Below are 26,259 nucleotides of genomic sequence, written 5' to 3'. Positions count from 1 at the left end.
AGGCAGGCAAAATAAGGAGACAGTGAGATTTATTGTCTAGGCCCTAGAAGAGGCCTGGAAAGAGGTGCAGTTCTGACTTTTGTGACCAAGGCAGCAAATGGTCTCCTGGAGTACCTTAAAAAGAGCATAACCAGTGGGTCAAGGAAGGTTTTCTTCTGCCTCTGTTGCCCTAGTAAGACCACATCTGGACTACTGTGTCTGGTTTTGGGCTCCCCAGTTCAAGAGAGAAAGGGAACCCCTGGCTACAAAGATACTGAAGGGACTGGAACATCTCTCTGGCAAGGAAAGGTTGAGATACACAGGGCTGCTTAGCCTGAAGAAGACCGAGAGGGGAGCTTATCAATATCCAAATGGCAGGGATCAAGAGGATGGGGCCATCTGCTTTCCAGTAGTGCCCAGCAGCAGGACAAAAGACAACTGGCACAAACTGGAATCCAGGAGGTTGCACCTGGACATGTGGTGAAAGTACTTTCCTGTGAAGGTGCCAGAGCACTGGACCGGGTTGCCCAGAGAGGTTGTGGAGCCACCTCCTCTGGAGAGCTTCCAAACCTACCTGGATGTTGTGGTCCTGGGAACCTGGGTGACCCTGCTTTAAGGGACCCTAGAGGTCCCTTCTAACCCTAACTGTGTTGGGTTTCTGTATAGTTTCATCATCCCTATTGTAGCCTGCACAATAAGCAGCATTAAGTAGCACCACGTACTTAATGTCCAGCTAAGTACCTGTGTAGCAAGGGGGGAATCAGAGCTTGCTAAAGACACTGATTACTTGGGTATCTCAGGACTGAAAAAGAAAAGGAGAAAAAGAGGTTAGGAGTGCACTGAAAGGGGGAAGCCTGGTACCCATCTTTCATGGTCTCTGTATAACCCAGGATCCAGGTTCCAGCTCGGCAGTGAGCTCTACCTGTGCTGTGAAGTGTGTAACTGGGACTCAGGGCTTGCTCCCAAAGCTCGTCTTTCCTGAGGCTGATTCATATCTGCCCCTATTGTTATCTCTTGTGTTCACATGGTTGGTGGTTGTTTGGGTTTTGGTTTTTTGTGGTGGTGGTGGTTTTTTTTTCCCCTTTTGTTAGGCTGTTTTCCTTCCTTGTTTTTAAAGAATAGCTTATCTGTATGCCCCAGAAGGGTGGGACTCGCAGGATCACAAGTGTTGGACGCTGAGCTGAAGCCAGCCTGCTGACTAGGAGAAAACAAACGGAGGTTTTCAAGCCCAAGTGCCACATTGCCTGTGCAAGGGGCACTGAGATGCACACTGCTGGGACTCCGCTGCATTCACAGCGTCGGCTTCCAGTGCTGACAGGCAAGTGTGCTTACAACACCACCTCACCTTGGAGAGCTGCTGCTTTGGTGTTTCGGTGCTCTTCATCTGCACTGTCCTGTGGTGTGATGGAGGACATGGGGGTGCTTCTGGACATGCTGGTTGCATGTGCACCATCTTGGAGTCAGAAGATGAACCTTCAGCTGAGCTCTGCTCTGATGTGAGTGACCCAAGACTGGTCACGTAATGCCTTGTCACTCTCCACCTGCCTACTCGTGTACATTTTCTGTGCATACCTGCATATTTCATTGAGCTATTGCAGAGCCTTCAGACAACTGGATTCATTCTGTCAACACAGAGTCTAGCTCTCCTGGACTGAGGCGTCAGGGGCAGGAGAGGGAAGGCACCAATTCGACTGTTTTTTGTCAGGAACCTTTGCCATGGATGATGGAGCAGACTCTCTGATGACAGTGCATCTTCTGGCCAATTCAGGACACTCCCTGCTTCTGCAGCAAACTCTAGATCGGCTTTTGGGGTGGATCTGCCCAGACATTCGCCTCTTCCTGGTATCTGAGCGAGTTACTCCACTCAGGTACTATGAGAGATACCACAAGAGGAACTGTGGCTTTCCAGGATTATCTGTTCTCCTTTTCCTACAGGAGGACTTGGGAGAAGAGCGGATTTTCCAGGTCCACGAGCAATTCCAGCGCCCACCCTGGCGCTACCAGTGTGCCCAGATGGCTAACAGGCAAAACCACTGCTATGCCCCAGCTCAGCAGGACTTCTACAGCATGGACGAGCAGATGCCTGTGTGGGGCATCAGGCGGGTGCACTGCGGCCCCGAGATCCTCCGCGTCACCCTCTACTGCAGCTTTGATAACTATGAAGATGCAGTGAGGCTCTATGAGATGATCCTGCAGAAGGAAGCAGCGATGCAGAAAAGCACCTTCTGTGTCTTTGTGCTGCATGCAACCCAAAGCCTCGCCGTGCAGCTCTGCTTGAAGCAGCTGCCCATCGGGGTGGCTGCTGAGCCACGGGAGTCATCAGCCTTGCAGTTCAGGGTGCAAGAAATGGGGCAGCTGGTGCCTCTCCTGCCTAACCCATGTGTTCCCATCAGCAGGACCAGGTGGCAAACACAAGATTATGACGGGAATACGATTCTGCTGCAGGTATGTGTCTGTGGGGCTCTGAGAAAAGAGTTTTATTACCACTTTTTGTTTTCAAGGAAAGCAGGGCTGGTTCAAAAGGGGAATTTACATTTTTGCTTGTTTTCTGTTTTTCATTTGAGTGTGTGCATGCAGGGACTGGAATCTGCCAGTGCCGTGGTGATATGGATAAACATAAGCACAGATCCTTGGAATGGATTTTTGCTGTTAAAGTACCATCATTACTACTTGCCTGGAAGGATTAATGCTTTTTTTGAGCAGCCTAGTTTAACATGTTCCCTTCCCTGTCTGAATTGAATCCTCATAGCAGCCTGTTCCTTTTCTCATAAGTCATTATGTTATGAATGGCTTTGAAAGCAGATTTTCAGCACCCAGAACCAGATGTGTGCTCCTGTGGCCAAGAAGACAAATTAAATCCTGGGGGGTAGTAAGAAGAGTGTGACCAGCAGGTCAAGGGAGGTTTTTCTACCCCATGAGGCCACATCTGGAGTATAGTGACCAGTTCTGAGCTCCCCAGTTTAAAAGAGGCAGGGAGTTGCTGCAGACAGTCCAACAGAGGCTACAAAGATGATGAGGGGACTGGAGCATGCCTGACAGGGAAAAGCTAAGAGACCCGTGGCTGTTTAGCCTGGGGAAGAGAAGACAGAGGGATTTTACCAATGCTTTGCAAGATCTAAAGGGTGGGGGTCAAGACGATGGGGCCTGTGCTGCCCCCTAGTGGGGGCTCTGACACACTGCAAGTGATCTCAGCTGGGGGTGAGCATCTTCGGGTGATGAAGCTAGAACAATCTGTTAATGGAGTTCTCTCCAAATTTTGTTCAACAGGTTCAAGATATCTCCAAGCCCCATGAAGAAAACATTAGGCTTTCCCGTCAGCAGAGTGGAAAACTCCTGCAGGACTCTGTCCCAGCTCCTTTCCCTAGAAAGCAGGGAAATCCTAGTTGGAGAAGCCAGAAGGCCAGAGACGGGAAGGGTAGAATCAAACCTGACCAACGTGACAGCCTTACTCCTGAGCAAGCTGTTGGTGACCTTCACAGGCCCTCCTGCTCTTCTTATAGTTATCCAGCAGCCTGGTGCTGGGTGGACTGGGATATTCCTTCCCTCTGCAGACAGGCCAGGAGCAGGCTGCAGGCTTCTCTCCAAGAGAGCTGCACTGGTCATCAGGCAGCAGAGACTAATGTTGACACTGGGCTGGCCGTGGTGAGCTCTGTGAGTGGCCCCTGTCCACTGAACCACTTCTCCAGGGACCTCCGGAGCAGCCTCCTCCAGCCACCAGCACCCACTGACAGGGCTGCCAGCACCCTGCCCTCCCAGGGCAGGTCCCGGCTGCTGTTGGCTGCAGCCAGGACTCAAAGAGCACACAGAGCTTTGAGCTTGCAAACACCACAGACCAGCTCCACAAACAGAGCAGAGGATGATGATGAGGAATTCTTTATATGACTGAAACCAAGCCTGCCTGAAGGACTCATCATTGCCAAGCAATGGCTTTTGTGTGCATAGTGCCTCTTCCTCATGCTCAGCTTCCCTCTGCAGCTGTGAACCACATCAGCAGTGGGTTCAACAAATAGATGCTGACTTTCCATGGGGAGATGCTGAGGAGGCTGCAAGCAAAATATGAAAAAACTCTTGTCTTTGCAGAGGGTTTTGTTGTTTGGTTTTGTGTTTGGGTTTTGTTGGGGTTTTTTTGGGTGTAGAATAGGTGGGAGGATTCCTGTGCATCCTGTTCCAAGATGCTCAAAAATAGCCAGTGGCATCTTCATTTGGGGTTAGAAGGTGCAGTGTGCCAATTAGCTGGATGACCCCAGCTGTGAGGGCTCATCAGCCCTTGCTGGGATGTACTGGAGAAGGTAGTGGAATAGGCACAATGATTACACCAATTTTCCTCTGTGTTCCTTCTCACTTCCTCAGGTTTTGGTGTTTAAAGCCTATCAGTGTGGTCAATTTTATGCAATGGGTGAAACATAACAATGGTCTTTAAAAATATTTCGGGATGAAAAAAAAGTCCTAGTGAGACCTTTTCCTCTAATCACCACAATGCAGAATACAAACACTAGCAGAGCACAGTCTGAGCTCTGTGCTCCAGCCAGACCTGTTGCTGCCTCTTTGCATGACAAAATAAACCCATCGACAGGCCGGGGTGCAGTTATCAGCAGGCAATCAGCAGGCGATCCGTAATTGGCTTTTAATTAACAGAAGACAAGAGAAGCTAAGAGTCTTGGAGGGAGGTGCTGAGTGCTGGAGGGTAAAAAGGACAGGAGAAATGAGGTAACGGTTCGGCAGCAGATGCTGAAATAACTCTAGTGTCCATCAGCAGTTTTCTGTTCTCAAGTGGAATTAAGTAGATCCCAAAGGGAAAGAGATGGGAAAGGCATGTCAGAGGAATGAAGGTACCAAAGAAAAGCCAAATCTGATCATGCTTACCTTTCAAAGAGCACAGCAAGGTATGTCCTCCTTAAATATAGCTGAATTCTGCTTTGCACAACAGTGTGAATTTGCTTGCAGCCTTCTCTTTGCCTTGCTTTAGTTCATAAGTCAGGTTTGACAGGTGAGGGCTGCCTGTGTTGGCCACAGACCCGGCAGTGCTGGGTTAAAGGTCTCTTCCAACCAAAAGAATTCTGTGCTTCTATGATTCTTGTGATCCAAAGAGAGGCAGAGAGTGGTGGGTAGCCACATAGCCTCCCTGAAAGGGTTCTGCCCGGTTTTAGGGATGTTTACTTTGGGCAAGCTCCGCGTTTTGGGGAAGTTTCAAGGCACAGGTCAGTTGCTCTGGAGAGCCTTCCTGTCCTTCCAGCTGCTGTGGCCCTTGAAGTGATGCTCATGGATCCCTCTGAGGGGTACAGGACGTTGAACAGGACACTTACTTCACTGGATGCTATCCTCCCCCTCTGTTTTCCTAAGGTCTGTAAAAATTAGGGATTTAAATAAATCATACTATGGTATTTTGTGTTTCTGAGGGTGCTTATTTAATCTTGCCCAGCATGCTGGAAACTCAGCCAGGGCTTTCCAGGACTGAAGGAAATATTTGTCCAACCAGGAAAGGAATGAAGAGGAGGGCTTACAGGTGGAGTAGCACTGGCTTCACAGTGGTGTTTGTGAAAGTGGTGGACTGGGAGGTATGAGGAGAGGGATTGGGGTAGGTCAATAGTCTGTAAACATGGGGGCACAGCCCTGGCAATCAGCATGGGTGGGATAGGCATGAACACAGGAATGGGACTCCTGGGAGAAACAGCTTTAAAGAGAGCTTGCATGGCTTTCTCTGCTCTTTTGTAACAAAGGGCCTATGAAGATGAGGAGGAGACTGGAGCATCTCTCTGATGAGGTAAGGCTGGGAGACCTGATGCTGTTTAGCCTGCAAGGGGACCTTCTCAATGCTTATCAATATCTAAAGGGTGAGGGGCAAGAGAATGGGACCAGCCTCTTTTCAGTGGTGCCCAGCAACAGAAGAAGGGGCCATGGGAACAAACTGGAACCCTGGAGGTTCCATCTGGAGATGAGGAAAAACTTTTCATGTGAGGGCCCTGGACCAGGCTGCCAAGAGAGTCTGTGGAGTCTCTTTCTCTGGAGACATTCCAAACCCACCTGGACATGTAATACTGGGCAACATGCTCTGGGTGACCCTGCAGGAGGGCTGGACTTAGATGATCTCCAGAGGTGACTTCCAACCCCCATTGTGCTGGGGTTCTGTGAAAGGCACTCGAGTGTGACTGTTCAGCACAACCTCAATTTACCTAAGAGAAAGAGGGAGCTTAAGTCTCTAGCAGTTGCTCACAAGAGATGATGGTGAATGGTCTCATTCTGAAGGGAAAGACTCTTCTTCTGGACTGCTGAACAGTCTGAGTGATGAAGGAGGAGAAGTCTTGCAAGAGCAGGATGGATGCTGAGTGGCGTCAGGTGAAGCAGAAGAGCTTGCTCTGGGTTTGCTTTAGAATCACAGAGTCATTTTAGTTGCAAGAGGCCTTTAAGATCAGGTCCAGCCATTAACCCAGCACTGCCAAGAACGCAGCCCACAGAAGCGGCTGCTGGTGCTTTTGTTGTTTCAGCCCCTGGTTACAGGAGTCTTTTGTCTGCTGTGAAGGAGCAGAGTGGTATTTCTGAGGGATGAGTCTCTGCAGAGGAGTGGGAGCACTCTCCAGTGCCTGGATACAGGCACAAAGGCAGGGGATGATGCCCCCACGCCTGGCATGGTGCCGCAGCACAGGCAGGCACCCAGGAAGCCTCAGCCTTGGCACACGGCCGCTGGAGTCAGTGGTGACGCCGCAGGCTTGGCCTCTTGTGCCGAGGAGAAGCTGGCAAGGTTGATTCTTTCGGGGAAGCAAATGCTGATCGCACTTCTCTTCCCTGAGCTGTGGGCCGAGTTCAGCTGTCAGGAGTGCCGCGATAAATCCTGTCCAGCTGAGCTTTCCAGCTTGCTTTGGGAGGTTTGGGAGTTTTCTTCTCTCAGCTCAGGCAGGATATTCTTTGTCTGTGTTACAGAATGAGAGACTAGTTTGGGCTGGAAGGGACCTTTAAAGGTCGTTTAGTCCAACCCTCTACAGTCTGCAGGGACATCTTAAACTCAGAGCCCCAGACAACATAACCTGGAATGTTTCCAGGGATGAGGCATCTACCACCACTCTGAATAACTTGTGCCAGTGTTTCACCACCCTCAGTGTGAAAAGTTTCTCCCTTCTCTGAAGCTTCCCCCTTTTAGTTTATAACCATCACCTTGTGTCCTGTCACAGCAAGCTCTGCTAAAAGGTCTGTCCCCATCTTTCTTACAGGCTCCCTAAAGAAGCTGCAGAAAGCATCCCCAGAGCCTTCCCTTTTCCAGCCTGAACAATCCCAGCTCTCTCAGCCTGTCCTCTCAGTAGAGGGGGTTCAGCCCTGGATAATTTTTGTGGCCTTCCTGGACCTGCTCCAACCGGTCCATGCCTCTCCTGCACTGAGGGCTCCAGAGCCGGATGCAGCGCTGCAGGTGGGTGTTGGTGCTGCGCTCTCTGCCCAGGACAGAGAACGCTTCGCAGCCACTTGGAGATGAAAACCTTGAATGTATTAGAAACCTGCGTCGGCGAGGGGACACAAACCGCACGTCCCTGACGCGCCAGCTCCTCCTGGTGCCTGCAGACGGCATCTCCCCTGCCCTTGAGTGCTGCTGCCCTTGGCTGCTGCTGACCCGGCCTTCTCACCCACCGCCTTCATCCCCCCCACCTGCCGGTGCGTGTCCCCCTCCATTACCCTTTTAATCAATTCCCTGCATCAGTCTGGTTTTTGTGTTTACTGGTTTCGTCTGGGATGGAGCTGATTTTTCCTTCTTAGTAGCTGGCATAATGCCATGGTTTGGATTCAGTCTGGGAGCAATGCTGATAGTGCACTGATGGGCTTAGCTGTTGCTGCAAGACCAGGACTTTTCACCTTCCCGTGTTTCACTGGTGCACAGGAGCACCAGGAGCTGGAGGGGAGCATGGCCAGGAGAGTTGACCTAAACCCCCCAGTGGGATATTCCACAGGATGTCATGCCCAGTACATAAACTGGGTGGAATTAGCTGGGGGGGGATAGATCACTGCTCAGGCATTGGTGGGCACCTGTGTTGTGCATCCCTTGTCTTGCTTTTACTTCTCCCTCTTTTCATTATAATTAAGATTATAATGCTTTACATCATTTATTCATCTTATTCTGGCACACAAGTTTTATTTCTTTCCTCCAATTCTCCTCCCCATACACCAGGATGGGGAAGGTATTAGCAAGTGGCTGCATAGTCTTCATTGGCAGCTGAGGTTAACCACCACCAGGCTCCTGCCCCATATTGCACAGACCTTCATGAAGCCACTCAAAGAAACCACCCCAAGGCATTAAGTCCCCAGGCTCACATGGAGTGATGTTCGTGTGGCTGCTGCCATGTCACTGAGGAGGTGGACACCATGACTGGGGTTACCCCCCCACCATGCTCTGCCCTTTAGCAGCATCAGGTCTCCAAACCCAGCCATGGTCCAGTGCATCTGAGCTCCTTCAGGAGATCCTCATCAGTTCCACCACCTGCCAGTAACTGAGGCTTTGAATCCTCATTTCCATTAACATCAAACTAACCTGATAGGGAAGAAAACAACAGAGATACCAACAACAAAGACAGCAAATTTACCACTCATTCATTCATCCATTTTCTCTGCCAGCAAACTGGTTAATTAAGGAGCTCTGTCATGGAAGTGACAGGGAAAAACAGAATCTTTCCTTAATGTGTTTTATTGTTTTCGTGGTAGCCTCAGACGTGGATGCTCTGCATGGTGCCCTGTCTGCTGAGGGTACAGGGAAATGAAGAAATGATACCACATGCTCGTTACAAAGAGGTTTTGCTTAAATAAAACCTCTGCAGCAGATCAGCTTTTTAGCTGTAATAACAGGGGGGAGGTAAATTAATAGTTTGAAATTAATAGTTTTAATTGCAAAGGTTAAAACCATTGATTCCTCCTGGCCCATCTGGATTGAACATTGAGCTGTCCTACGTTTTACAGCACAAACAGGGCTCACACTGAGTTCGTGATGGTGTCTGGAAGGAAAAAAACCAGCATGTTGGGAAGCAGTTGGTGCGAGTCTGGGGTCCTGGGTGATGTCTGGGGGCAGTGATGATGCTGTCTGGGGGCACTGAGTTTTTCAACCTTCTCTTTGGCTGCAACTGCATTGCAGTTTGCTGTGCTGCTCTTCCCACATTTAATAATTTGAGAGAGGTTGTGAGAGGTTTCTCTCTCCCATGGAGCACTTGCATTAATATTCCAGCTCAGGATCTTGGTTCTGTTGCTGATTACAGGCAAGGGCAGATCTGATTCTTATTGGTGTGAATTAATATTCTTCAAGAGTCCCCAAAGCTTTCTTCTCCCCTATCACCCTCCTTCAGGCACCAGCAGCCTGGCTATGCCAGGAGGTGATTCGGTTTGTAAATGTGTTCCCGCAGACACTTGGTGACACCATTAGTTTTCTCATCTCACTTGTGCAGTTGAAACTGTGACAGCTTTGCCTCTTTAATTGGGGTTACTTCAAGTTGCCTCTCAGCATCAGAAGGAGCCTTAGAGGGTGTAGGCAGGCATGGAGCAGGCAAGACCTGCTGGGACTTTTTGCTGTCACATCAGGTTAAGAGATTGATCCTCACCTTCCAAAACTGGGAGATAGGACAAGAGATGCTCTGACAACTGATGCAGGTGGGAAGATGTCCACCTGCTGTTGACACAGCTGAGATTCAGCACCTTGGCATGGAGGAAGAGGAGAAAGCCCCTCCTTGTGCTCCTCTCTCCTTAGATTTGGTCAGAGAGATGGAGGGAAAAGGAGGTATCCCAACCCTCGTGCTGATGTGTCACTTGCATCCTTTGTGTTACCGTCTGTGATGTGCTGGGATTCTCCCTGGTGAGGGTGGTGGTGGAGACAGCTGCAGGTCCTGCATCCCTACATTCAGGTGTCTGGGGTGGGAAGGGGTGCAGGTAGAGTTGACTCCTTGATATGGGTTTGCTCTGGGCCTGAATTCAGAGCCACTGGGCTTTGTGCAGGGAACAGCTGACTGCAGAAGTGCCTCATGGTGATGTTTACCAGATATTCTTTTCAGACAAGAAGACCATTCTGTGTCACAAGGAATGTTGCAAGTACTATTGTTTTGTTGCAAATGAGAATGCAACCAGATTATTGAGAGGCTTAGACTTCCCAGAAACACAGAGCTTTGAGCACCCCTAGCTACAGCTCTCTGCCAGCCTGCATAAGCTGCTGAGCTACATCCTTCTGCAGCACATGGCATAAGGTGCTCAAGCACTTGAGACTGTACTCAAGTGTTTTCTGTTAAGGAAGAGCAAACCTTTTACTTCTTGAAGCAGTTTGGAGATTTGAGCTTTTTCATTTCATTGTTCCCTTCCAGTTTCCATCCCTGTCTGGTAATAACCACTGTTGTGTTTGCAAGTTTTAAGTGATGACAGGCCAAGTGCCTCCCCAGCATTTCATCTCTTCCTGTGCCAGTGTGCTGGCTTTGCCTGCCTTCAGCAGTGCCAAGGGCTTTGTCTTCCTTACTACACTTGATGTGTCACTGAGATGTGGACAAGCCCTATCTAGTACCATGCTGGCTGGGGTACACAGTCCCTGTGATGTGAGTTACCTCTTATTTGGTCTACAGTTTGCAGGCATCAGTAAAGTGGGTACTCAGTTCAGATGTTAGTCTCCCAACATGGTGGGAGTTGCAGATCATCTAGACCAACCCCCTTGTTACAAGCAGGATCACCCACAGCAGGTTGCCCAGGATCACAGTGTCGAGGCAGGTTTAGAATCTCTCCAGAGAAGGAGAATCCACAGCCTCTCTGGGCACCCTGGTCCAGTGCTCCATCACCCTCACAGGAAAGAATTTCTTCCTCCTGTTCATATGGAACCTCCTGGGTTTCAATTTGTGCCCATTGGCCCTTCTCCTGTTGTTGGACACTGTTGAAAAGCATCTGGTCCCATCCTCTTGCTTCCTGCCCTTTAAATATTGACAAGCTTTGAGAAGATCCCCTCTCAGTCTTCTCCAGGCTTAACAGCCACAGGTCTCTCAGCCTTTCTTTGTCAGAGAGATGCTCCAGTCCTTCATCATCTTCATAGCCTCTGCCAGGCTCTCTCCAGTAGCTCCCTGCCTGTCTTCATCCTTGCTGTCCTTCATGCTCCTTCTGTGCCCTTTATTGCATTTGGTTTCTAGGTTTAGTTTGGAATGGAAGTGCTGCCAACGCATTGGTGGGAGCAGGAGGCGTGCAGGTGTAGTCTCACGTGGAGAGGTCACCAGGAGCAGATGGTGGTGAAAGGATATTCCATGGGCTGGAACTGGCCCTTCTCCATGCACCAGAGCAGGGTGGCCACGGCACCAGCGCCACGCTGGGAACGGCTCCTGCTCCTCGTTGCCCACAAGTGTCGTCAGCACAGCCTGTTCCTGCTGCGTCCAGCCGGGGTGGGGAGGCACACTCTGAACACACGCAGCAGCCAACGTGACCGAAGACACAGCCCGGAGCAGAGAGCCCCAAGGCTTCAGGTTTCAGGGTGGGAGCTGCCGAGTCAGAGGCTGATGTCAGCCCGCGGCCCCCCGCAATCCCAGACAGCCCTGTCACGGCCGGCTGAGCTACCGAATTCACCACTGATGTGGGAAACTCTGTCCCGAAGAAAACCTTCTGCATCCTGCCAAGAAAAGAGGGAGGAGAGGAAGGAAGGAGGACTCATAAAATGCTTTCCTCCAGTGCCTTGCAGGTTCAGACCCTCGTCCCACTTGCCTGGCATCTGAGTTTAACTTCAGCTGTTTGATTCATGAGGGTGTGTCTCAGAACCTTTGGAAGCATGCAGACTGCTTCCAGAGCTGTGCTCCCCAGGGAAGGAAACAGGGGGACTGCCTGTCCCCCAGAGTTGTGGCAGCATTGGCTGGCCAGGTGCCCACAACAAAACAAGAGTGGGATGGGATTTTTCCATCTTTGTCTTGAATCATGGAATGGGTTGGAAGGAACCTGAAAGATCATCTAGTTCCAACCCCACTGCCATGGGCAGGGACATCTTCAACCAGACCAGGTTGCTCAAAGTGGCATCCAACCTGATTCTGAACACTTTCAGGGATAGGACATCCACAGCTTCTCTGGACAACCTGTTCTAGTGTCTCACCACCTTCACAGTGAAGGAATACTTCCTTATGCCTAACCTTAATCTCCTTTCTTTCAGTTTAAAGCCATTGCACCTTGACTTATCACTACATGCCCTGGTAAAAAGTCCCTTTTCAAATAGGTGTTTGGAGTAGAGCTACACCTGAAGTAGCCCTTTACATCATCTTCCCATTCCCCAGCACAAAGGTCTGCAAACCCCTGTGTGCAGACATGGAGGGACAAGCAGCTTTTCTTGATTCCAGTGTCATTTTGAGATTTGATGGACTCGTGTTTTCCATGTTCTTCTGTGCTTTTATGATAGGAGCAATGACAAGCCTCAGATCATCATCAAAATCTGAGTTCAAGCTTTTTGTGTAGGCAGCTGTTGATAGAATAGAATAGAATGGAATAAACCAGGTTGGAAAAGACCTTTCAGCTCATCAAGTCCAACCTATCATCCAACACTATCTAATCAACTAAACCATGGCAGCAAGCACCCCATCCAGTCTCTTCTTAAACACCTCCAGTGATGGTGACTCCACCACCTCCCTGGGCAGCCTATTATGAACATACTTGGGAAATACTGTAAAGCCAGGGCTGAATGGAGATCTCCTCTCTCCATACATATGACAGAGACTTTGGTCCTCCAAGAGGTGGGTGAAGATGGTGTTGGTGGGCACCCATGAGCAGCTGATCCATGGTGCATGGAGCAGGCAAGCTCCTAGATCCCTGAGTGGATGTCTCAGTTGCTATTCTAGGTAGGATTTGTCTGCAAGAGGATCTTTCATGGTTTGGATTCAATACATGGTTACTGTTTGGAGGGTGAGGGAGAGAATTTGTTCTCTTTCTCCTTTGTGTTCCATCTTGCTTGACCTAGACACAGAAATGCAAGTTGACAGCCCCAGCCTGTGCACTCATTATCACCAATCATAGAATCATGAAGGTTGGAAGAATCCTCCAAGATCACTGAGTCCAACCATTAACCTAACTCTGTCAAGTCATTAGCTAAACCGTGTCCCTCAGCACTACATCTACACACTTCAAGGGATGGTGATTCCATGAGTCCCCTGCGGTGCCTGTTTCACTCTTTCAGTGGAGAAATTCTTCCTAATGTCCAACCTAAATCTCTCCTGGCACAACCTGGGGCCATTGCCTTTTGTCCTATTTTTTTTGTTATCTGGGAGAAGAGACTGACCTCCATCTCCCTCCAATCTCCTTTCAGGGAATTGTAGAGTAAGAAGGTCTCCTCTTCTCAGCCTCCTTCTCTCCAGAGTAAACAACCCCTGTTCCCTTAGCCACCTCTCAGAATCTTGTGTTCTGAGCCCTTTACCAGCTTTTTTTGCCCTCCTTTGGGCACTCTCCAGCATCTCATTGTCCTTTTGGACAGAAAAGCTCAAAACAGAACCCAGTATTTGAGGTGTGGCCTCAGAAGTGCCAAGTACAAGCAGATAATCTCTGACTTGGCCCTGCTGGCCACACTGTTCCTGATACAGGCCAGGATGCTGTTGGCTTCTTGGCTGGTTAGACATACACTGGCTCATATTCATCTGCCTGTTGACCAACACCCCCATGTCCTCTTCTGGGCAGTTTCCAGCCACTCTGCCCCAGGCCTGGGGCACTGCAGGGGGTAGTGGTGACCCAAGCACAGGACCAGCCACTAATGCTCCAGTGGTTTTACTAGAGAGAGAATTGCACTGTGCTGCTGATGGTAATGGGGAAGGAGATGCTGTGGGCAGGCAGCAGCCCCTTTTCAACATCCACAACATCTTGGCCAGCTCTGAAAGCCAAAGCAGTCACCCATTGTATGCTCTCAAAGCTATTTGTCCTTAATCTGAAACTGCAATAATATGAAGAATGTTGTTGGTGCAGAGGATGTGTGGGAGAAACCAACTGCCCTGAAAGTTTCCTATAAGGCTTTGCCAAGCTTGAAGTGATCTCCCCTCCCAACCCCCCTCTTTTTTGATTTTTCCTTCCCTTTTTTTTTCAGTGTGTGTGACTGAAAGCCATTTCTCACAGTGGTAGATAGCAGTTCCAGCTGTGTCACGTCAAAGTCAAGCACAGGACCAGGCTGTGAAGGCAGCATGGCTCTAAGCTACATCTTTCTGCAAGGCATGTAGCTGGCAGCAGAGTAATTTCCCCCCAAATGTTAGAAATTAAGCCCTAGAAGGGATTGCCCTTAGGTCCAGCAAGGAGTGAGCAGAGTGGACCTGTCCTCTGAGCCCAGCTGTGCCCAGGGTCTGCACATCGGCAGCAGAGATTACCTTTCCCAGAAAACCCTCATTCGTCCAGCATGGAGACAGGGAAGATGCTCATCTTGCTGGAAAGGAGGGAGCACCAAAGAGGTGGTAGGTTGAAGCTTGGTTAGCCCTGTCAGGGGTTAGGATTTGTAAAGGGATAGGGCTGGGCTGGCCACTAGATGAGTGGCAGGTGCTCACTGTGAAGCCTTCTGCTTTCCCAAAGGGGAGAGAAAAGGAATAAAGGAGAGAGGCTGACTGGCTGGGAAAGAAACTAAACCAGCCTGAATGGAAATAATAACAGTAACATGAAGTAGATACAAATAGATACAAACCCACATCAAACACAATCCCTAATGGCAGTGAAATAACAGCCACCACTGATACTGTGGGCAGGCACTGGGAAGTCCCAGGCTCGACTCTGTGGCAGATGTGAACTGGATTCAGGAACACTTGGATTGGGATCAGAGGCAGAACAAACAGAGTCTTTAGAATAGAATAGAATAGAATAAACCTTTCTTGCCTGCAAGACCTTCACCAAAGAAGCTTTAGTCCCTCAGCTTTATAGTGAATATGATGGCCATGGAATGGGCAATCCCTTGTTGATCACTATAGGGTCACCTACCCTGTCCATTCCTCCTTGCAGGTGCCACCTCTTACTCACTGCATTCCTCAACGTGGTACACAAGATTCAGCAGTGCCCTTAGTCTGCACCCCAACCCTTGGCAGCAACTCTAAACACCAGTGTTCTCACTGCTAGGAGCAGGCACTGTCTGTGAGAACATGCTGTAAACTTCAGAAAGTGCCATGACTGAAAAGAGACTGAGCTGAGAAGTCAAATCTCTCAACAGAATGTTCCAGCTGAAACCAGAACAGGATGCAATGCCAAAGAGGTGGCAGGTTGAAGCTTGGGTAGCTCTGCGGGTCCTTTGAGGTCTCAGCTGCATAAATGCAATTTAATGCCTGGAAACCCAGCATGTTCATAGGTGTACAGAGGAGGAATGGGAAAGCTGGTGGGGTGCAGAGCATGCCCTGGGCTCCAGTGGGCTCCAGTGGCCCCCAGGACCTGGCACAAAATTGATGAGATAGTTATAGGCGCAGCCGTACGGTCATGGTTGAGGAGATGCTGTCATCCCCAGCCTTTCCCCCGGGGCCTCCAGCCTCTCCAGGAAATTGTCCAGTGCAGTGTCATTTCTCACGCTTATTCTTAGCCTGATGGTGCGTGGTTGGCTTGGGGTTTGGAAGCTGGATGAAAGTCATTTTAATGAGCTTAAAAATTCAGTCATCTGGATGTGGTTCATTGAGTTGTTTTCTCTTCATCGACATTTCAGTGGTGGGCATTGTGAGCATTAGGGCCGAAGTGATCTAAACCTCTCTGCCAGGTAGCCACACAGCATTATGCCTGTTTTATTCAGAGGGAAATGAAAATACAGGGATTTTATACAGCTTGCCCAAGAATCCTTTTAATAAAACCCAGATTTTTCATCACTTAATCTTCCACGTTAACCACAACGACATCCTTCTTCCTTACTCCTCCTTTTGTACCCATCAGAACTTTGCACTCACAGTTTGTTTTTCTTGGGCATGGCCCTGGTAAGAGATTTCTCTGAACAATGGCCAATTCACTACCTATTGTTCAGTGGTAATGAGCTGGCTAAACATAAATTCAACAGCAGGCTAAGAGGTTACACATGAATAGGCATCCAGAGGTCTGAACCCTGTGGCTGGTGGTGAAAAAAAGCTGCATTATTGTTGGGAAAGAATGATGAGGACAATCAGAAAGAGGATGAATGCAGATGTATGGTATAAGTGTAAGCTGCAGTGGTACTCATTGCCCTCTACAACTACCTGAAGGGTGGTTGTAGCCAGGAAGGGGTTGGTCTCTTCTCCCAGGCAACCAGCACCAGAACAAGGGGACACAGTCTCAAGCTGCGCCAGGGGAGGTTTAGGCTCGAGGTGAGGAGGAAGTTCTTCACCGAGCGAGTCATTCGGCATTGGAACGGGTTGCCCAGGGAGGTGGTTGAGTCATCGACCCTGGAGGCGTTCAAGGGGAGATTGGACGTGGCACTTGGTGCCATGGTCTAGTCTTGGGGTCTGTGTTGATAGGTTGGACTCGATGATCCTCGAGGTCCTTTCCAACCTAAGTGATACTGTGATACTTGAGTTTCTCTGGTCTCTTTCTGCTGTACCATCACTCACTGATCCAGACATGTGGGTGCTCTCCTTCATGTGCAGGTTATTCCTAGACTCCTTCCAGGTGACAAAACCCAGCTGCTGATCCAGATGCGATGGACATTGGGAATATAGAAGTCTCAGAGTAATTTGGGTTGGAATGTGCCTTTGAATGTCATCTAGTCCAATCCCACTGCAGTCAACATCAACTAAACTGCAGTCATCATCAACTAAACTGGGTTGCTCAGAGCCCTGTCCAACCAGAGCTGGAATGTTTCTACTCTGTTCATCTACTCTGTTGGTACCTACGACTGTCTCCATGCACCTGTTGTGCTGCTGGTCCTGCAGAGCAGAACTGATCACCGTCACTGATGCTGTTGACAATTTTCTCCTGGGGTCATAGGTGAGCCCAGTTTTGGGTTGCTTTTCATTTGGTTTGGTTATGTTTTAATTTCTGTTTGACTTCCTTGCTGCTGGGTCTCCTCTGCACTTGCTGTTTCATAGTCATTTTGCTCAGGGCTGTATTCTGAGAAAAACTAGGACATAGGCACTGCCTTTAGTAGATGTTATGCCTGGAAGGTGGCCCAGTGCTGTAAGAAATGCTTCTGACTGAGTAACTGAAGCCAAAAATTAAAAAGTTCTGATAGACTTCCAGTTAAAACATGGGAGTACCTCATGCAGTTTCAGGGTGGCTTAGCCTGTGTCATCACAACACCAGGAAAAAAGAAAAAGAAGGTGGATCCAGAGTGCTGCTGCTCCCAGGAGACTGCTGGTTATACAAACAATCACTTGAATTAGGAGTTTCCAGAGATAGCCTCAAGCCACACCTTCTGTTGTGCCTATGTCCTTGGCTCATCGAGCTGGCAGACAGGCCACCCTTCCTCTACAGGACTGATGTGCAAAGCACATTGCTGCAGGCTCAGCATTTATTGGGAGACAGCAACTTATCCTGATGGGGGTGGTTTCAGATGTAATGTTCTGCTCTGCTTTCTGCATCCTTATTTGTTCTCTTCCATGCATGTTTCCCAGACTGATAAAATCTCAGCAGCCCAACCTCAGCAAAAACAACTGGATTTAGCCCACTCTCTTCCCAAGGCCACTGCTATAAGAAGCAGCCATTAGCTCCTCCTCGCCAGGCGGAGGAGATCCCTGGGAGAGCTGCCCACAGCGATGTGCTCCACACGGATCATGCTCAAGCAGTGACGCTGGAATGGGCCATCTATGAAGGCAAGTGATGGAAATGTTCAAGGAGATAAGGTTGTCCCTTTTAAGGCCTCATCTGGGTCACACAGAAGGTCCAATGTTTGCACAAACCAAATATTATTTCTTTTAGCCCCTGTTCAGAGGGTGTGGTATTCACTACATCCAAATTTGAGTTACAGCATATGCAGTAACTTACTGCAGAGCTCTTGGTTTGATCCAAGAGCTGGAAATATCCACCTAGAATAACAGGGATCAAGGTGGGTAAAGGCAATGGCAAGAGGACCTTTGGTGGGTATGTTTAATTGGCATTTGTTATGGGTGACTTGAATGCTTAAACCAGCCATGCTCCAGCATGCTGTTGTCAGTGTGACTTCTTTGGGCAAGAACTGGGTCTTCTGCTGCATATTTGTAAAGGTCTTCATTTAACCTGACTCTGACCTGCTGGTGGTATCACTAAGTGGTGGGTGGACATTGATCTTTTATTGCCTAGTGCTGAACAGGCACTCTTTTATCATCCCAGCTTGAGGTATTCTTAGAATGTTGCTGAATTAAATACGAACTTATCAGCACAACTTCATTTTTATTGTATTTGTGCATTAAATTTAGCCTTCAGACAATGGTGAACTCATCACTGTGCTATGGAGTTATCCCTGTTCTTTGTCTTGTGCTCCTCTAAACAGAGCCATCTGTGAAGTATTTATCTGGAGGCATGAGAGCCCCCCATAAACTGATGCATATCCGAGCTCTATAAGACTCGTGGACTAATTTGCTTGTTTTCCATCTAAACAAAGGGTCTCAAGGACTCACAACCACAGTCAGAACCATCTTGATCCAATTTGTGACAGAGTTTTGCATGACTGTGCAGATGCTTTATGTGTGTTTGGAAGAAGAGGGGTCAAACCCTTTATCTAGGCCTACTATTTCTGGCCAAAACCCTGATGTTTTTAATCCCTTTTGAACATGAATCTTCTGAAAGCTTATTTTGATTTATTAAGCTCATTGTTTGAACACAGCAACACAATCTGGAACTGTGACCTTCATTCAGCAAACTGCATACTCAAGCATTTCTGCTCTGAATACTTTAAACTGAGTGCAAAGTGTGTGAAGGACTCTGATGTGCACAACGAGGATCTTCAGAGACATAGGTAAGCCTACGCATCTCTCAGAATTCCAGCACAGTAGTGGTTGGAAGTGAGGCTGTGGCCAGCCAGATCTAGTGTGGGGAGTCCCTGCCCATGGCAGGGGGGTTGAAACTAGATGATCCTTGTGGTCCCTTCCAATCCTGAATGATACTATGATACTATGATCACCTATTTCAACCTCCCTGCTAATGGTCACCCACAGGAAGTTGTCCAGGATCACAATACCCAAATGGATTTGGAATGTCTCCAGAGTAGGAGACTCCATGACCTCTCTGGGCAGCCTGTTCCAGGGCTCCAGCACCCTCATAGGGTTGGATTTTCCCCCTCATGCTCCTGTGGAACCTCCTAGGTTCTAATTTGTGCCCATTACCGCTTGTCTTGTTGCTGGGCACCACTTAAAAGAGCCTGACCCCATCTCTTGACATCCATCCTTTAGATAATGATAAGCATCTTCCTCTGCAGTGTTTGGATATGGTTGGTTCTTGTGGTTTGCACAGGGTAGTGGGACCTGCACCATGCAGTTACACAAAACAGGTCTGATGAAGGGCTCTGGTTGTACTTACAGACCTTCTCATGGCTGAGGAGCCCCAGCTGGGCCAGCATCATATGAGACTTTCTGTTCTGGACCAGCACTGGCATGGGTTGAGCTTACCTGAAGACCATGATTGGTCACTGTGGTGCACACCTTGACATGGTTGCTGATTGAGAACAGGCACATTTTGGTGGAGGTCACCTTATGCAGTTTCATTAAGCAACCCTCTGTTTCTCCAAAACAGCCCTGGAGATTCTCTCTCCCTGCGTGAGTTAGGAACATGTGGTGCCACAGCATCAGTACAGCTGTCACTCCCCATGTGTCCTATAGTGGTATCTGAGGAGTTTCCAGCACAGAGGGAAGGACACCACCTGAGAGCCTTGCAGTGTATTTCCTCAGTGAATGATGGGATGAATAATGCTCACCGCTTTCTGCAGCGCTCCGCAGCCCGCGTGACGCAGCAGCAGACGTCTGGTTTGTTCCTCCTCCCTTCCGATTACTCACACAGTTACTGACTCATTCACATGTTGCTGCCCAACGGGCTTCCAACTTTGCTGCCTCGAAGAAAGGGCCTCTGATGAAAGTGCATGGGCTTCAAAAGGTGCTGGGCAGTCCCTGCTGCCAAGCAGCACTAAAGGTCAACCATCTCCTGAGCTGCATCCCCAGCAGCGTGGCCAGTGGGTAAAGCAAGGGGATTCTGCTGCTCTGCTCTAGTGAGACCTCAGCTGCTCTGCTGTGTATATCTCTGGAGTACTCAGCACAGGAGACACATGGACTCAGAGTGGGTCTAGAGGAGGCCACAGAAATGATCTATGGGCTGGCACCCCTCTGCTGTGAGGACAGGCTGAGAGAATTGGAGTGGTTCAGCCTGGAGAAGAGAAATCTCCAAGGAGAGCTTATTGTGGTGTCTCAGTACTTAAAGGGGACCGTGAGAAAGGTGGAGATGGACTTTTAAGCAGGGCCTGTTGTAACAGGACAAGGAGCAATGATTTTAAACTGAAAGAGGGAGAATTAAACTAGATGGAAATTTTTACACTGAGCATTTTGAGATACTGGCCCACATCAGCCAGAAAGATGGTCGATGTCCCTTCCTTGGAAATATTCCAGGTCAGATTGTTTAAGGCTTTGAGCAAGCTGCTCTACTTTAAGGTGTCCCTGTTCTCTGCAGGTAGCTGGGGTGAGTTAGATGAGATGAGCTTTAAAAGATCCTTTCCAACCCAAACCATTCTGTGATTACATGATTGCTCTGCAAGCTGTGTGTTGGAAGAGGAAGCCCATGGAGTCAATAATGGAAGCCCATAAACAGCCTTGTGTGCAGCAAACATCAAAGCCCTCCATTTTGTTAGGAAATAGCCTTTGTCCAGGGCCAGTATCCTAACCTCCCATCTTGGAACGCTGCTGCTGCTGCTGAGCAGATGTTTAGTCAAGTGTGACTAACCTCTGTTTCACAAGCTCTGCCTTTTCCTCTGCTCTGGGCCAAACCCAAAGCTCACGAATCTGTGACGGGACGCCTCCATGGTATGTGAGGGCTTTGTGATGGTTTCAAAGCTCCAAGATTGTTCATATAAATATTGGGAAGCGGTTCTCAAGTGTCTCTCACTGTGTTCTGAGCGCTGTTCACTTCCACACTTTGAAAAAGCATCAGATGTAGACATGAGTAAAAACTGTGGAGTGAAACCTGGGGATGGGGAAGGAAAGAATCAAAGAATGCTACTTGTGTTATGTCTTGAACGTGTTCCTTCATCTCTCTTCTTTAGAGAAATCTCAGTGAGTATCACAGAGGCAGCTGTTTCAGATGTGAGCCAATGATTTTATGTGCTGACTTCAGGAAAATTACATTTTGGCCCTTCGTGCCCTTTCCCACGTGCTGTGACTGTGGTTTTGATTAGGGGCTGTTTGCTGTGGTTTCTAATTATCAACCTTTACTAATCCTGGTGTGGCTTTGCTACCTCAACAAAACGGTTTTTTGCATGAAAGCTGCCTCCAGGGTGAGCTCCATGGGCTCTGTGCATGATATCCAGAGAGGCAGCAGGTCTTGTGGTCTTTCCTCTGGCCCCTATTCAAGGCAAGTGGAGCCAGCCATTTGGTGACATGGGGACAGTTGCTGCCTTTGGTTCCCAGTGACAATGAGTTATGCAGGTAAGTGTTTTCAAAAGTCCTTTTTCACTCACACACACAGAATGCTCTGGTGGGTGGAAGTGGCTCTGAAGGAAGATCTGTATCCAGACTTGGATTCATCTCTGTTACAATCTGATCTACCTAATTGCCAGGACTGAGAGACCCTCAGCTGGATGGAGACTGAGACAGTCTGGGACAGATGTTGCATTTCATGCCTCGGTTGCCTTCTCATCCACACACAGCAGCACAGCAGGGCTGGCTTGGGCCCAGAGCTTGTCAGGGATATTTCTCTTTTAATCCATAAATGTAGGGCATTTGTCAGATTTGCTCAATTTTCACTTATCTCATGGTGTCTACTGTGACCTCTTTGAAGTGATAGTGTTGTTTGATGTCCCTTTGACAATTGTCCAACTTGGAGGTGCCTCCTGGACACGGACAGAGAAAACCTGAGCTATTTCAGCATGTAACTTCAACGCCTAAATTTCTCCTATCACTTCTGTAACTCATCTCTAAAATCCTTCAGTATTTCCACTTCGTTCTACACCCTCTCCTGCCAACCAGATGCTTTTTTTTTCTTCCCTTTAATAACAAAGCTTAGATGCCAGCAGAAGGCTTGTGTGTAGCCTCAGCAAGTTCTGGGGCTGTAGGAGTACCTGAATTATTCTACACCCCTCTATTGAAGTCCTTAAAATCTTAGCTATTGTATATGGACACCAAAAGGCACCCTAAGCTGCTTCCTTTTCTGCAGAGAGAATTTTTGGGGTGGGATGTATGTGCCTTTTTGAGCCACTGTTGCATCTTCCAGACCTGCAGTCTTCACGGCAGAACAGAGCTGCATCCAGGAGCTCATACCATGAAGTGATGACAAGAGCCCTCAGCTGCCCCGTGTGCTTCTCCCTGGAGGTGAAGATCAGCACAGCGAAGCTGGCTGGTACTTCCAGGTAAGCTGAGAAAAGGTTTAGCAGGTCAATAAATAGCTGTCTGTTAGAGAAACTTGGGGTGGAGATCTTTGTGGTGGGGAGTGAATCACAGACCTGTGGGCTACCCAGTGTTCTTGTCTAAGAAAACAAACAATTTGTGGCCAATCTGGACAAACAGGGATTTTTGTTTTACTTTTTTGATATTTGGTGGGTTTTTTTGGAGCAGGACTTGTTCTATGCCAATGATGACAGCATGTCTCAGCTCAGGTTGTTATAAGAAGTCCTAAATTCAGTTCAACCTTCTTAATAGACTGCCCACTCATCTGCTAGGAACAGAGACGATAGTAGATGCTTTGTACTGCTTCTTTCCCCCAGTATTTCATGTAACAGTACTGGCACTGATGGCCTGCACTGGTGAGTCCTAAATCCAGACCATGGAAGCAATGTCCTTCTGTCGACAGTGATGCTAGGATGTGAAAGGCTGGTTGTTGCTCTCCTGGCAAGCTCTCTCAGATTTCTTGGTCTCTGTACAGCCCTATGCCCACAAGACCAAGTGATGCCTCTTTGACACACAGGGCTGTACCAGGCAGTGAGGACCCAAGGGGACCCAAGCTGTGGACCCTGCCCCCTTCCTCAGCAGCCCCAAGCCACCACAGGGCAGAGGCAAGCTAACCTCAGGAGCATCAGGCACCTCTCTTGTTCTCAGGTGGTGTTTTGGTGTGGACCAAAACACCCATGTTGTGTAATACCAAAGCTTGCAGACAACACCACTGAAAGATGATCTCCATGTACCTGTCTGTTGACTGATTTTTGTTCCTCTGGGACAGATAAAGCTGTCTTGTAGGTCTGGCCTGTTGTTTCACCTGCTCCTTGCAGAGGAGGATGGAGCCATCAGTAGCTGTTTGGTTTCCACTGACATGAATTTACCTGTAGCATATGGAGGAGGAGCCCTTTGTGCACCCCTGATATTAACCACAGTAGGATAAGCCATTAGTTTTGCTCCTCTCTACTTCCAGGCAGGAGGAGTGGCTGTAGGAGCTGAAATTGTTTAGCCTGGAGAAAAGGCTCGGGGGAGACCTCCTTGCTCTCTATAACTACCTAAAAGGAGGTTGCATCAAGGTGGGGGTCAGTCTCTTCTCCCAAGTAACAAGTGATAGGACAAGTTGTGCTTCAAGTTGTGCCAGGGGAGGTTTAGGTTGGCCATGAGGAACAATTTCTTCCTCAAAAGGGTTGTCAAAACCTGGAACAGGCTGTCTAGGAAGTAGTGGAGACACCATCCTTGGAGGGATTTAAAAAACATATAGATGTGGAGCTGAGGGATGTGGTTTAGTGATGACCTGACAGTGCTGGGTTAATGGCTGGACCTGATGATCTAAAAGATCTTTTCCAGCCAAGACAATTCTATGATTCCATGAAGGTTTCTGTGTGTGGGCAGAAGGAAAGCAGGCTTGAGGAGTGCTCATCCATCCTCAGGACCACACATTGGGATGCACACTACTGCCTCACCCCTGTTGTAGGGCAACACATCAGCTAGTGGCACACATAGCTCTCCATTTCTGTCCCTGTGTCTTCCCTAAGAAGGATCTCGATCTCAGCACTGACATTAAAAAGCAGGAGACGTGGTTTACAGCTTGGCAGCCATGGAAGCTGTGGCTTGACCACTGTGGTGAGGGGCAGCACATCCTCCCTTCTGCTGTTTAAAATAGGTTGATGTGAGCACAGGAACAAATTAAGGCAGTGTGGGTGTTTAAACTTTCAGCATGATTGATCTCCTCTCAGAGAGAGGCAGATGGCACCGTGATGAGTTCCAGATCCTTTCAATTGAGCATCTCCAGGGAAAGCTTTGTGGACCAGGCTGGGGGCAGGGTGCTCCTAATTTAATTATTTTTCTAGAAATAATGTAGGATTGCAAATGAAATCCTCTTGGCTGATAAACCATAGTTCTAAAAATGGATTCAGTTACAACAGACTGCCAGGGCCACTCGAAGGCATGGAGCAGGTCCAGCAGGGCCTCAGTTCACACCCCCTGGAAGGTTTGGAATGGGCTGGGCTTTGCGTTGTGGTCTTACCCCCAGGTGCTGCAGTGTGGCTTTTAAGGGGAACTCAGGTTTCCTCTCAGGCACAGTGACCACTGCCAGCTCCCAGGCTCTGCCAAAAGAACCTTCATTAATGCAGTTGTTTGGATCATCCCACTGCCAGGCTTGTGATCCCTGGAGTAGGGACATGTTTTCAGACCCACTTAAAATATTCCAGTGGCTGTACTGGTGCCATTAGCCCAGTAACCCCACAGCAGGGCTGATGCTCAACGAGCTTTCAGTAGTCTTCACCAGTGTGAAGCAATGAGCAGAGCTCAGCAGCTTCACACAGGTTCTACTTCTCAGCTAGCCTCAGTCACAGTGTACCAGCATGCTGGGGATTGGAAAGGAATGCTGGGGATCATCTAATTCAACCCACCTGTTAAAGCAGGGTCTCCCACAGCAGCTTGCCCAGGTATCACAATGTCTAAAACTAAGCATGTCTAAAAGCAGGTTTGGAATCTCTCCAGAGAAGGAGACTCCACAATCTCTCTGGGCAGCCTGCTCCAGGGCTCTGGTGCCTTCACAGGAAAGAATTTTTCCCTCCTGTTCACATGGAACCTCTCAGATTCCAGTTTGTGCCCATTGCCCCTTGTCCTCTTGCTGGCTACCATTGAAAAATATCTGGCCCAATCCTCTGGCCCTCTTCCCTTTAGATATTGTCTGGCACTAAGATCCCCTCAGTCTTCCCCTCTCCAGGCTAAACAGCCCCAGGTCTCTCAGCCTTCCCTCGTCAGAGAAATGTTCCCATTCCTTCAGCCACTTTGTCACCCTTTGTAGGTCGTCTGAGGAGAGGGAGGTTGATTAGAAAGAGTCATTTGCCTTTCTTGTTTCTGTAACACTCTTTAGCACATGTACTGTGCTGCTGCCAGCCTTTCCTTTGTCCACAGCAGGTCCCTTCCAAGCATCCCCTGTCACTCAGAGCAGAAGTGGGGGCTGTGCCTCCATCTTCTTCTTGGTTGCCCCCTCTCTTTGCTAAAGAGGCTGAGAAACCACACATTGGCTTCAAGTCACAAACCCTTAGCTGGATGGGTGCTCTAAGAGCTGCTGAGTTTTCTGGAGGCAGTTTCTGGGCTTTTGGGTGGTGTCAGATTTCCCTGCAAGCCAGCTGGCAGCAGCGCCTAGGTGAAAGGCTGTGCTGTATCACTCCTCCAAATGCACTCCCAGCCTGCCTGAGCCCCAGCTCTGTGCCCATTTGGGCTGCCTGGCTTGGCTTCTGCAATTAGTTAAAGGTTATTGTGGGTTTGAATGTTGCTGCTTTGGCAGTACCTGCCGTCCCTTCAGGCAAAGATGCCTGTTTATTGTTACAACACCATCTAAGCACAACATGGCAAAGTTCCTGTAGAAAAGAGGATTTCAGTAAAGAGGAGATTTTAATTATTATGGTTTTTTGGCTGGCCTCTGAAACTTAAATGCCATTGGAAACTAATAGCAGTTTTGTTGTTTGCCTCCATAAATCACATCTCAGAGCTTGTGTTACCCTGCTTTTATCCTCTTGCATCTTTCCAGTGTTGATAAAGAGCACTTAGCCGCTGTCTTGGATCTCCAGGGGATGAGCAGAGCTCCCTCGGCAGTTGGCAGGGTTCCTGGGGGCAGAGCAAGCCTCTGCTCAGTCCCTTGGGCATTTCAGGGTGTCACCAGGTGAGACTATGGTCACCCTCTGTGTTCTGATGGCTTACCTGTGCTGATGGCTCCATCTCTCTGAGCAGGTTTGTTTACTTGTGGTGCTGCTGCTGCACAATGCTGCTGCAAAACCCTGCTGCAAAACCAGCTTTACCAACCCCAGGTTAGGCTGGGAAAATGCTGGTGAGTAAGCTGCAAGTCAGAATTTGCTGGGGTCACAGAGTGCCA

The 26,259-nt window shown here is 48.9% G+C and overlaps 1 protein-coding gene across 1 annotated transcript; it reads left to right on the top strand.

Moving 5' to 3' along the window:
* Nucleotides 1–1,165: 1,165 nt before the first annotated feature.
* On the top strand, nucleotides 1,166–5,394 carry FAM124B (family with sequence similarity 124 member B). Its single transcript, XM_068145501.1, has 2 exons — nucleotides 1,166–2,424; nucleotides 3,247–5,394. The coding sequence occupies exons 1-2, from the start codon at nucleotides 1,696–1,698 to the stop codon at nucleotides 3,859–3,861; spliced, it is 1,344 nt and encodes a 447-aa protein (XP_068001602.1). The 5' UTR covers nucleotides 1,166–1,695; the 3' UTR covers nucleotides 3,862–5,394.
* Nucleotides 5,395–26,259: the final 20,865 nt, after the last annotated feature.

The sequence above is a fragment of the Melanerpes formicivorus genome, unplaced genomic scaffold (genome assembly GCF_026170545.1).
Source record: "Melanerpes formicivorus ecotype bairdi unplaced genomic scaffold, bMelFor1.0.p_v2 SCAF_12, whole genome shotgun sequence".
Classification (NCBI taxonomy): Eukaryota; Metazoa; Chordata; class Aves; order Piciformes; family Picidae; genus Melanerpes; species Melanerpes formicivorus.
This window is presented reverse-complemented; position numbering and strand designations above follow the sequence as displayed.

Coding starts and splice junctions, on each gene's coding strand:
- FAM124B (XM_068145501.1), top strand. CDS start 1,696: ATGGATGATGGAGCAGACTCTCTGATGACAGTGCATCTTCTGGCCAAT. Junction 2,425..3,246: donor GGAATACGATTCTGCTGCAG/GTATGTGTCTGT, acceptor TTTGTTCAACAG/GTTCAAGATATCTCCAAGCC.